We start from the raw sequence: 13,614 nt of genomic DNA, 5'->3' as shown, positions 1-13,614 counted from the left end.
AGGTCAAACTAGAGATTCCATTAATAATTGAAAAATAGTTAAGTGAGGATGTGGAATCAAGAAACTAGTCTTTTGATCTTTGATAGCTTGTATAATTTATAGCACTATGGTACTATTAGTTAAAATATTTAAATGTAAAATAAAACACATACAGCAATATAAAACCAGAAGCCCCAAAAAAGGAAGTTGGTCTCACCCCATTAATATCAATATTTTCCATATTTCTTTCTGGTGCTTCTTCACGTGCAATAATTTTTATGTAAAATATATAAATTATCATAATCTAGATATCTCCTTATATTGTTCTTTTTTCTAGTTATAAGCATTTTCCTATATTACACATATTCTTATTTTTATTTGAGAGGAAATCTTATATTCTTTCAAGTTGACAAATTATGACTATCCCCAACTACTCCCCTGTTGGACACTGATGTTTTATTGTGAAGTTTTATTGGTCAGAGATTGCAAGGGGTCTGTCAAGCTGCTCTTTAAGAGTCTGGTGCTAGGACCACCCCTGGTTACCAGGGTTATCAAATGACCCCTCATTCTGACTTCTAATATCAAATTTAGATAATCTGATGATGGCAGTCATAAGAGTAGGTGTCAGGGTGACCTTTGTTTTAAATCCCATCTATTTTCCAGTGGGATAAACTAAATTTACCTTGATAGAAATAAAACAGGAAATATTGCAAAGAGAAATAATTTCATTATGAGTAGCAGGCAAGAAAAGCTGAAATACATTATATATAATGTGCTATAGAAATATTTCCAGTTACTTTTCTAAATGTCTCTTGGAATTGAAAGCTATGGCAGATCAAAAAAATTGACTTGTTGAAGATTTCGTTCCCTTTCTCTTCCTACCCTCCCAAATAAAAAATAAAATCTTCTTGCATTTTTGTCCCATCTTCTTTTTCTTCTTAAGTAATTAGTTGAATATCTTCTTTTAACCAATTAATTGCTTATATAACCTAAAAGTTTTTCAGTTCTTTGAAACTACATTTCTAAATTGTGTTATGTTTACATTTTTAAATTGTATTGTTTCAGTTTTCTTGTGCGTTGCTTTGGTTTAAAATTTTTTTTCCTTCAAATTTCATTTTTACGTCTTTGACTCCAATTTCAATTGAAATAACTATATTTCATAAGTAAGCATACATCAGAGTCAGTTTTAACTTTTAGATGATCTTGTGTATTTTAACAAAAGTGTAACACTTTTTTATCCCCACTCCCTTTTTTTTTTTTTTTTAAAGGAATCAGCAGGAGGGGATCTTCAGTCTCCTTTAACACCAGAAAGTATCAATGGGACAGATGATGAAAGAACACCTGATGTGACCCAGAACTCAGAGCCAAGGCCTGAACCGACTCAGAATGCATTGCCATTTTCACATAGGTACAAATTCAATTCAACCATCATGATTAAGTAAAATGTGTAGAAACTTACTTGGTTTCAGATAAATCTTGCAAAGTTACAACCCTGAGTGAAAATTCCAGGTCAGACTTTTTTTTTAACTGTTAACCTCAGGAAAGTTTTAATAATTTATAGTTGCTTAGATGGACTGGAGTGGACATTTCCATTACCTTTGTAGAAAAAGGGCTACTGAGCTAATTATAGTACAAATTGTTTTTCAGTGAAACAACATATTGCAAATCTCTTTTACTTATTTCTTAACCCAGCTCCTAAAAAGCCCTCTCTGTTAACCTGGTTTCCATTTTCATGTATGTTCTTGAGGGTTATAAAAATTTTTTTAAAAAAATAGGTTTCCTATTCTGAAATTAAGCTTTGCCAGTCTTAGAGGTAATCTCACTGTATTATTTCAAAGAAGAAGACAAGTTATTGGTGTAACTTCCAGCATGGACCTGTTAATGTTAATGTCAGGTTCATTTTTGCACACCAACTAACAGGAGATAAATCTTCACATGCTTCTGAATTTTAAAGAATTTGATACTTTAAAAAGATGCACTTTATCCTAAATATGTTCAAAACCAGTTACATTAATTATTGGCCATATTGTGGTATTTTTAGGATGTAAGGAGGTCTGTGAAACTGTAAATGTAAACAAATACCTCTCAGTCATTGTCTTAAAGTTAATTTTTATCCTTCTTTGGAAACTTTTGACCTAGATAATTTTAATTAAAATTCAGAAAAAAGTTTTCCTTTGTTGTGCATCTCTTTGGACCAGTTCAAAAAGATCAAATTCTTTAGCATATTCAGAAGAATTGTGAAGTGAGATATTCCAAACTGTCTTTTTCATGAGAATTTTAATTTTGATTTTATTGGTTGAATATTAGGGGCATAGGACTAATCTTATTAGAGACTCACATTGAGGGACCTCATAGTCAAGCTGAGGAAGAAGAAGGAATTTGTTAAAGAGTTTTTTAGGAATGAATGGGGAAAAACTCTGACTATGAGGCTATTCTAATATGTTCCTAAAAATGGTAATAATTTTGCATAAAAGGGTTAGGCATATTTTAGAATTTTCATAGAGGTAATGCTTTAACTATTGCAGTATAAGTGTATTCTCTTTTCTATAGCTAAAAAATGACTGAACACATGAACATTTTTGGTTCTTCCAATCTGAAGACTATATGTTTACATTGATTTGTAAACCATACTGGTTTTTAAAATACGCAATTACTACTAAAGAGCAATGTGATTCATATGCAGTTTTAAAAATATTTGTGTTGATGGAAGCAAAAATTTCTTTCCTATTATATTTAACACGTCCAATTAATAAATAGATGTAACTACACTGAACATAATTATAAACTTGATTTCTTTGGCTAACACTTAAACAAGACGTGCATTGGATACTGTAGCATTATGAAATAAGAACTTTTGTATTTATCATTTGTAAAAGCTATTTCTAGTTTACTTTATGTACCTAAAATTTTCTGAGTGTTTATTATTTTGCTAATCCTTAGTGTTTGGAGTTATTAACTGTGATTGGTCATCTATTGATTTTCTCTGTTTTGGGGAGTCAAATAGGAGTTTACTTTCTTTGATGTGAGGTACAGCTTCTTTGACTACTGGAATATGTAGATTAGCCAGGGAGATATTTGAGTTCTGAAAATGAAATTTAACAGGTCAATTTAAGCTTTTAATTATGTTAAAGGCATTATATAATCTTATAGTTTTCTTATTATTTAAAAAACACTTCAGCATAGGATTTTAGAAGACTTATTCTCTGAACTTGTTTTTACATCAATCAGTATCAATGAATATTCTCCTTGTTACTTGATTGAAATTAAGATTTCTACCTGAGATAGAAAATTGAGTATTTTACAGCTAATGTTAGAACCTCAAAATAACAGAGGGGACCTCAGAGATGGTGTAATCTAGGATTTTTCAAACTGCAGTGGTTTGAAATCAACTTAGGTTATTCATGGCATTCTGAAAAAATGAAAAATAAAATGAAATAAGTAACACCAGGATAAAACCCACATTAAGAGATGAAATTGTGTTTCAGTAACATACATATTTAAGTGTGGGCTGGATTATAGGGTAAAACGTCAAAGTTTGAAAGCATGGGCCTTTGACACATCCCAGAAGTTAGGTGATTTGTCCTAGGTCATACAGTTCATTAGTAACAGCTTTAGAACTACAGCTCAGCTCTTTTGACCCTACTATGTACTGCCAGTTAGTTAATAGTGCATTTTAGTCTAATCCCCAAAACAAGCACATTGTTGTGTCAGGAAGTTAATAACTGTTTCTATTTTGGGAGAACTATATAGAAATAAGATCAGTGTTTCATTAATGAGAGACACAAAGAATATTAAAATAATTTCTATTCAAATCTGAAACTCACAAATGTTTAAACTTGATACACTATCCTTTTTTCCCATGGCAGAGAACATTTAAAATCTATGTTTTTAAGGCTTACTTATACTATTTATTTTTGTCTTTCTTCCTTAGTACTTATTTCAACAGAAAAGAATGAATAGGAAAAAAGATACTTTGCCAACATTCCTCTGTTCTGGTTGATACCATTTTATTGCTAAATTAGGAGCAAAATCACTAGAATATCTGTGTTTTTTGTTTTTTCTTTTAAAGGTGGAAGGATATAGGGAACAATGATCTAGTCAGTCAAGTTGATTGAGTTGATTGTAGTAATAGCTACTTAGCAAGCCAGCTTGTGCTCTTCTTAAAATTTAAATTGTATACCTAAATCTTATTAATTCATTAATTAACATAACAAAAGGAAACCCTGATTTTCATTTGGTCCTGAAAATTTAGTAATGTGTTTATAGTTTATTTACTCTCTGTAAACTTTATTTATTTTTTAAAAAGTATTACTTAACTTTAAAGAGAAAAGCAAGATTTGTTTGTTAGTCTTTAAACTAACACAAATTTTCAAGTATATTTGAAAGAGATAACACTACAGTGAACTCCCATGAGCACGTCTCCCAGCTTCAACATTTAGGAAAAAATGGCCAGGCTTGTTTCTTTTCTAATCCTACCCACTCTTCCACTTTTGTATTATTTTTAGAGCAAATTCCAGACATATAATTTCATCCACAAATACTTTTTTAAAATTACTTTTGAACTTTTAAAAAACTTATTTACTAAGCTAGTACAACTTTTTATATTCCATCTAACTCACTGGCATTATAGAGTTACCTTTATTTACTCTTTTCTTTGTTTTTTTAAAAATTACACTGCTGAACTAAATTGTAAAATGTATGGACTGCTCAATGCTTAAGTCAAGTGCTATATAGTACTGTGTTGTGTCCTTGTTATAAACTATGCAAAAACATTCTCATTGAATAAGTTTAGATAAATTAACACTTTTTTAGTATATTTATTTAAATGCTTTTAAAAGTCTAGAGATGTGTAAAATAGGAAGATTATGAGGATGAAAATGTTTACTAATTTCTTTGGGGAAATGGTAATAAATTTTATCTAACTTGCTATTTTTTCTTAAAAAATATTTTTTTAACCTAAATGATAATATCCTTTTGGGACTGAACAGGTGTACACTCTGACCTACTGAAGTATTCAGGGCATCCTTTGAGACTGTAGCCTTAGATTAGCTATATGGTTGACCCTTGAACAACACAGGTTTGAATTGCGAGGGTCCACTCATGAGTGGATTTCTTTCGATAGTAAATATTACAGTATTACAGAATCCGCAGTTGGTTGAATCTGTGGATGTGGAACCACGGATGCAGAGGACTACCTGTAAAGTTATGCATGGCTTTTTGTCTGCACGGAGGGTTGGCACCCCTAACTCCCTGCATTGTTCAAGGGTCATCTATATACGAAATAAAATAACTACTATATACTATACTATATATATAAATATAGTATTTATATATATATGGAGGAAAGTTTTGTACTCTGATTCCAGGAGGGATTTGCTTCATAGCATCAGCTGTCTGGAATTTACTTGTTATTTCTTAATGAATTCTAGGATTTTTAAAAAAGATTTAAAACTATCTAAAATTCTCTTGGAAATAGTTAATTTTATAGTTTCCCAGCGCTGTCAGAATGTAATACTGAAATATAATACTGAAAACTGAAACTTTTTATTTTGTTCATTGTGAATATATGATCCTCAGATATATAGTGATATATTGATAAATAACTGCTGGTATCCTATTTTTGAGAGTTGAAAGCAGATATGTGTATACAGCAGTAGTTCGTGAAGCTATTTTTGTACTGATAAATTTTCAAAAGTTTGATTATCTTAATGGAAAATAGGCTGTTTTGAGCACTAATTATATTTAAATTCTTCTAATGTTTAGATAATGTATTCTCATGGTGCTGCTAGAATTTATGCATTTTGGGGTTTCTGCATGTATCTTCTATTCTGTTAAAGAGATTTTTTTTTCTGTCACTTTGTGTGTTTCCAACAGATATTCATTAAAGGATATGTGTAGAATCATCACTCCTTAGTAGGTTGATTTTGCTTTAAAGCAGTATAACTACAATTTTACCGTAATCTGGGTGGGTTTATTCCATTTGTATTTAATAGATTAATTTCTTCATTTATTATCAGAGCTTCCAAAAGCTACTACTTTAAAACTGTGTCTAGGGACTTTTGTAATCTCAAAAACTAAGTTTCATTGGAAAATATACACACCATTTTAGTTATATGTTAAAAAAACAAGCAGTGTTTTATCTTGAATCAAATATATTTTGTACGTGCTTTGAAGATGATACAAACAGGAAAAAACTGAATGACTATTAAGAGCTCTGGGGTACTATATTCTCCACAGCTGTGCCATTTGTCTCTCTTTTTTATGGATAGTAAGCAAAACTTATAAGATTATAGTTATGAAGTAAAATATAAATAATTTCTGTGGATAACTCTTGTTTGAATAAAACTGTGTATAAAGCTGGGGGTTGATTTCACAAGAAGTGCCTTATCATTAATAAAATTGCAGATGAAAAATTTAACTTGTAGGATTCCCCTTATTATTAGTTACAATTGACTTGAATATTGTTATTCCTCTACCATTGAACCTCAAAATTAGAATTAGTTTTAAAAAATTAATTTGAAGGCCAAGACAATTTGTGAGAGATCGCAACTAAACAATTTGGAGATGTCAGAATTTCCTGTACCATAATTGTGAACAGATAGCATTTTGTAAGAGGTGCTGTGGTAATTTGGCAGTATATATAGGTCTGCATTTTCTGGGAACTAAGAAGCAATTCATGTATTTTTGAATAAGGCACAGGAAAAAATACAGTTTAGTGACCAAGACTGTTTATTAGGTTTTTAGGTATGTATACTTAAATTTCCTATCTTAAGTTTTTAAGAACTAATTTTTATTCTATTTTAATATCTTCTAAAAGATGTTGAAGAAAATATAAAAATTTGCTAATGCATTTTGTTGGGAATTATCACTTAATATGGATTGTTTGCAAGAAGAAAAATACTATTCGTATGAGATAAGGACATTACTAACCCACCTTCAATAGGGATCGTTCCCTTGCCCTTCTTCTTCTCTGCCTTACCGTTGTAATTAATGGGAAGAATTTTCACCAGTCCATCCCTAGTGATTGTTAGTTTCTATTTTCAGGATGATTGGCTTGAAGTTAGAGGTGTGATCATTCACAGTGGAACAGATTGATCTTAGGTAAATTATGACCTTTTTCCCGTGGAGGGCTTCTAAGAATTCTTTTTTCCTTCCATTTTTGTTCTTAGAAGACCATAGTGGGGCTTCCATTGGAAGGGAGGTGTGTGATAACAGTTCTGCTCTAGGACTTAGGGAAAAATACTCTTCCTTTGGATTTGGCTTTCTATCTTTCCTCTTACTAGAATAGTAAGGGACAAGATGAAATAGTGAATGTAGGCAGAGGCCAAGCAAGTCACATAAATGTGTGAAGTTTGTGATGTGTATGACGATATGGAATTGTGAGGTCTGTGGTAAGGTGGAATGTACACGGTTCATCTGGAGATACTAAAGTTTTTAAAAAATAAGGCCAAACAGAGAGATGAGGATTCGATGACCCATCTGGTTTCTAGCTTAGACTTTCAAAAGAAATCTTTGTGATTTACATATGGTTTAGCCCAAGGTAAGGATTTTAAGCAAATTCCCAGCTAGTAATATCCGTTGGCATGATTATTAAATTCTTGGTGGTGGTATTTGGGAGGATATGATTTGCAAATTTGGAATCCTGGATATTTGCTCTTTGTTGACATATTACTCTGATAGGTGTTATTACTACTCTCAAACACAAAAATCTGACCATGTCACTTTTCTCCTTAAAATATTTCAGTGGCATGATGTATGTAGACTAATCCATGATCATCAGATGAGGCTTCCCCAGACTCATCACTTTGTGATTCTGTAGTAGTTACTTGCATTTGCTTGTAACTACTTACAACCAAGCAACCATGCTATTGCTCATCTGCAAGTCTTTGCTCCCTCGTTTTTGCAACATTCTCCCTTCTCTTTAGAGTCGCTACATACACACACACACACACACACACACACACACACACACACACCATACTTCCTTGCAACCCACCTCTGCCCCTCTAACTTGATCACCAACTGGTGAACCCTGGTATATCCTCATAAGGTCCAGCATCATCTCCTCCAGTAAGCTCTCTTTCATGTCCTCAGACTGAATTATGTCTCCTCTATTAAATCCCTTTTGCCTCTAAACCAACATATACAGGTTAACATTAGCTTTTCAGTGTCTCCTGGAACAAGGATTGTGCTTTATTCATTTGTATCACCGGTGCTTAGTACAGTAGACATTCATTAAACATACGAAGGAAACAATTTCCCTCACAGAAATTGAGTATATACTCTGAATGCCCTTGGTACGGTGCTTCAGTCAGCTAAAGTTACACCTACAGTTTCATAAGACCTTGAAGGTAAAATGTAAAACTAGTTATATTCTTTGAAAAGCAGTCACTCTTGTCAAACTTAAGACTTGAGTTTAACTGACTTCGTCTAATTTTCTTCAAAATTTCGTAGTTTGTGTAAAGAAATGTTAAAGATAGTGTTATAAATAATAACAGTGTTATTAAGTACCTAATAATGTGAAAGATACTAAAATGTGCATTTTCAGTGTAATGGAATCATTTTTCATCCCTTTCTTGAGAATAATTTTTATTTCAGAAGCAGTACAGAGTAATTCAATGATGTAGTTTCTGTGAAATTAGGCAGTATTTATATTCTGTGTTTTTAAAACCAGTTAGAAGCAAACTGTGTTTTTAAAAATATCATCTCTTATAAAGTTCAGCACAAGTACGTACTATTTGACTCAAATAAGTGAATTTAGGGACTACAGATTTCTTGAAATTGAGAATTGTACTATGTACATTTGGCAAAAGTGAAGATGGAGACCAGCTCTTGCTTTGTGGGATAATACATTTCACAAGGAAATAAGCTGACAAGTAATTCAGTGAAACGTATTGAAAGTAGTCCTGTTCCAGGGACTGTCTTCCTCGTAGAGTATGTAAAATGTGAATACAACTAAACCATTGAAATACGTGTAAATTTTACTTTTGTTTATCAGTTTGCCATTTTCCTTTAACAGTTTAGATTAGCTGTATATTCATTGTAGACAAAATAGTTAATCTTTTTGACGCTGGCCTAAATTGAAGTCTAATTGTTGATATTAGAACTTTGGATATAGAAGGAACCTCCACTATTAATAGTCCAGCTACTTCATTTTACAGAAATGGAAGCAAGTCCAGGGAAGGAGGTATTCAGCATCACTGTTTGCTGATGGCTAGGTAAGACCAGAAAGGACTCCAGAGTCAGTGGTCATTAGGGTCCATCCTGGTTGTGGCAGCTCTCCTTCTACTAAACCCTTAAGAGGGTTTGTTTTCTGTATGACCTTTCCGATACTCGACGTCTCAGTTTTTAATCATTGTTGAACGCATATTTAGCACCACTTGCCAAATTCCCCTGCTAGAGTCTTAGCTTTCGGCTAAGCCTTGTTGAGTTGTATTGGTACAATATTAGAATTATATTGGTACCAGTATTTCTTGGTAGCCCATATTGTTTCTAGTCATTTAGGCATGTAAGAGATAAGGAATAAATGTGTTGCATAAAAAACTGTGTATGCTCTTACTGCTACTGAGATGACAGAAAGGGGTAAATAAATCGGTGCAAGTTGATCATTAGCATCAAAAACATACCATATGCTAGGCAGGACTAAAAAATATACTGGTATAAAGAATAATTAGTTTACCTTTTAAATTCTAACGGGGTCTGCTTAGCTATTAATATTCCCATTAATATTGTTAATAACAGTTTTATTGAGATACGATTCACATACTAGACAATTCACCTGTTTAAAGTGTATAATTCAGTGATATCTGGTACAACCAAAATTGTACAAGAGTTTCTGCAACCATCACCACAGTCAATTTTAGAACACTTTCATTACCTCTCCCCAAAGCCTGTACCAGTTAGCAGTCACTTCCCTATTTCCCTTCACACACTTGCTGCCTCCCCCAATCCTAGGCAACCACTAGTCTACTTTCTGTCTCTGCAGATTTGTCTGTTTTGGATGTTGTGTATAAATGGAATCACATAATATGTGGTCTTTTACGACTAGTTTCTTTTACTTAGGATGTGTTTTCAAGTTTTATCTATGTTGTAGAATGTGTCAATACTTCATTTCCTTTTATTGCTGAATAATATTCTATTAACCCACCCATCAGTTGATAAACATTTGGATTGTTTCCACTTTCTGGAAGTTCCACTATTGTTATGAATAATGCTGCTGTGAGCATTTGTATACGAGTTTTTGTGTGGACATAGTTTTCAGTTCTCCACGTATATACCTAGTAGTGGAACTGCTAGGTCATATGGTAATTCTATGGTTAACCTTTGGGAGGAACTGCCAGACTGTTTTGCAAAGCAGCTGCACCATTTAAAATTCCCACCAGTGGTATATAAGTGTTCCAGTTTCTCCACATCATCATCAACACGTTATTATCTCTTTTTTATTATAGCCATCTTCATAGGTGTGATGTGGTATCTCATTGTGGTTTTGATTTGTATTTCCTTGATGGCTAATGTTGACCATCTTTTCATTTAGTTATTGTCCACTTGCATATCTTCTTTAGAGAAGTGGCTACTTAGATCCTTTGCCCATTTTTAATCGGGTTGTTTGTCTCTTTGTTGTTGAGTTGTAATTACTTATATATTCTAGATGTTAACTCCTTATCGGATAAATGATTTGCAGATATTTTCTCCAATTCTGTGCGTTGTCTTTTTCACTTTCTTGATGGTGTTCTTTGCAACACAAAAGCTGTTAATTTTAATTAAGTCCCATTTATCTTTTTTTTATTCTTTTGTTGCTTGTGCTTTTGTTGTCATATCTAAGAAACCATTGCCTAATCCATGGGCACAAAGATTTACACCTGTTTTCCTTGAGAGTTCTGTGATTTTAGCTCTTATGTTTAGATCTGGCCAATTTTGAGTATTTTTGTATATGATGTAGGATAGAGACCCAACTTTATTCTTTTGCATGTGGATATCCAGTTATCCCAGCATCATTTGTTGAAAAGACTGTTCTTTTCCCATTGAGTTCTCTTGGCATCCTTGTCAAAAATCAGTTGACCATAAATGTTTATATCTGAACTCTCAGTTCTATCCCATTGATCTATCCTCATGCCATTCTTCATTATTGTAGCTTTGTATTAAGTTTTGAAATTGGGAATGTGAGTTCTCCAATTTTATCCTTCCTTTTTTAAGATTTAAGATTATTCTGACAGTCCTGAGTCCCTAGGATTTCCATGTGATTTTTGGATCAGCTTGTGAATTTCTGTAAAGAAATCAGTTGGGATTCTGATAGGAACTCCACTGAATCTGTAGAAAAATTTGGATGGCCATCTTAATAATGTTAAGTCTGTCAATTCATGAACATGTGATGTTTTCGCACTTAGCTCTTCAATTCTTTCAATGGTGTTTAGTTTTCAGAGTATAAGTTTTGCATTTCTTTTGTTAAATTTATTCCTAAGCATTCTTTTTGATGCTGTTATTAGTGGAATTGTTTCTTAATCTTATTTTCTAATTGTCATGATGTATCTAGAAATACAGTTGATTTTGTAGAGTGATATTGTGGCCTATAAACTTGTAAAACTCATTAGTCTTAATAGTTTTTTCATAGCTTCCTTAAGATTTTCTGTATACAAAATTACGTCATCCGCAAATAGAGATAATTTTACTTCTTCCTTTCCATTCTTGATGTCTTTTATTTCATTTTCTTGACTAATTGCCCTGTCTAAAACCTTCAGTACAATGCTGAATAGAAGTGACAAGAGTGGACATCTCCTTCTTGTTCCAGATCTTAGGGGGAAAGCTTTCAGTCTTTCATTGTTAGGTTTGCTATTAGTTGTGGCTTTTCGTAGATGCTCCTTATGATGTTGAGGAAGTTCCCATATATTCCTAGCATTTTAGTGTTTTTTCCATTAATATTTATTCTGATTGGTTAATGATTACCTCCCCTCAATTGGTAGCTTTAGGAAACTATGCTTTGACAAATGTAACCATATGCTTTCCTTACATGGAATTGTTCTTAAAAGGTAATTTTTTTAAATTAATTTTTTTATTGGAGTATAGTTGATTTACAATGTTGTGTTAGTTTCTGCTGTACAGCAAAGTGAGTCAGTTATACATATACATATATCCAATCTTTTTTAGATTCCATTCCCATATAGGTCATTACAGAGTAATGAATAGAGTTCCCTGTGCTATACAGTAGGTTCTTATTAGTTATCTATTTTATATACAGTAGTGTGTATATGTCCATCCCAATCTCCCAATTTATCCCTCCCCTGCTTCCCCCCTTGGCAACCATAAGTTTGTTTTCTACATCTGTGACTCAGTTTCTGTTTTGTATATAGGTTCATTTGTACCATTTTTGATAGTTTAAAAGGAAAAAAAAGAACTCGATTTGAGGGGAAGAATTTTCCTTATAAAACTGTCATTAATTTTTAAAAGTTTATCACTAGGCTTCAGATTTTCTATCTAAACGTATGAAACCTTCCAGTTTTCTAGCTTTTTATCTCCAGAATATGTGAAGCAGCTTTTATAGACAGTGGGAATGGTGGTACATTTACTTCTTATCTGATTTTGTAAGTGATATAGTTGACTTTTTTCTTCATATTTTTTAATTAAGAGAAAAGAACTGATTAAAATGCCCTTTTTTTAAGAAGAGAAAGAATGTAAATAGTCTTTTTTAAATGATACTGGATAAATCATGGCATTATTTCAATGAATATAAAACATGTCCTTATTAAATATGAATAGAAATACACATATTAAGTTATTCACTGCAAATAACTCTGATTTCTAGTGTAAATATTACTCTTGAAAAGACTAATCCTGCATTTTTTCCTTATTGCATTATAGAAATGTTAGCTGATGATTATTTTAAATGATCAGTTACGTGATCAGTACTTGTTTTACGCCAATAGTGTTCTACCTAGTTTACCATAAAGGAGTTGTGTTTCGGGATGCATATAGTCTAAAAGAGTTTTCAGCATAGTTGTACATTAACCTTTAAGCAACATAAGCATGTTATAATCATGCCGCAGGACATTTTAAAGCCTGCCTTTCCATACAAAGTAGAAAATTAAGTCACTAGGTAAATTTAGTCAGATTTTTTTAGTGTCATTTACCAGGGGAACCAAAGGTTTTTTTTATTAATTTAAAAATCTTACAATAAAATTTCTCCATGATACTTAATATGAAACCTTAGACACAGTTCCATAGAGAGATTTCCTTCATAGCTGCTTTGGCGTCTATAACATGAGGTTTATGGAAAAGCATGTTAGCAAAAGTGACTTTAGAAAGTATATATGATCCTTTGGGTTAATAATTTTTTGTAATTGGATCATTTTAGGGTATGCTTTACTCACAAGGTAACTTATTATTAAAGAGACGACCTGAAGCCTCTCTGGCTCTATGAAATAATAGATTTTTTTTTCTCTAGAGATATAGAGAATGAATATTAGTAATTTGTTAAATTACAGGAAGAAACACATCATTGGGTATTATCTGAGTGCACAAACACTGCTATTGTATAGTAGCCATACCTTTTCAACTTCTTTTAAAAGGTATAGCTAAGCCATTCTGTCATTATTACATATTGTCAGAAAGTCTTAGTTTCCATAGCAAAGGAGATGTACTTTA

At 32.3% G+C, this 13,614-nt stretch overlaps 1 protein-coding gene across 5 annotated transcripts in view; it reads left to right on the top strand.

Moving 5' to 3' along the window:
- HOMER1 (homer scaffold protein 1) overlaps window positions 1-13,614 on the top strand; it is a 125,888-nt gene that overhangs the window by 62,847 nt on the left and 49,427 nt on the right. For all 5 annotated transcript variants that reach the window (XM_082651018.1, XM_082651017.1, XM_082651019.1 and 2 more), the window contains one exon: window positions 1,248-1,387. In XM_082651018.1, coding sequence (XP_082507144.1) covers window positions 1,248-1,387 — 140 coding nt within the window. The remainder of the gene's footprint in view (window positions 1-1,247; window positions 1,388-13,614) is intronic.

The sequence above is a fragment of the Grampus griseus genome (assembly GCF_964374135.1).
Source record: "Grampus griseus genome assembly, chromosome: 3".
Taxonomy (NCBI): domain Eukaryota; kingdom Metazoa; phylum Chordata; class Mammalia; order Artiodactyla; family Delphinidae; genus Grampus; species Grampus griseus.
The sequence above is the reverse complement of the archived record's forward strand: the minus strand, read 5'-3'. Positions and strand labels throughout refer to the sequence as shown.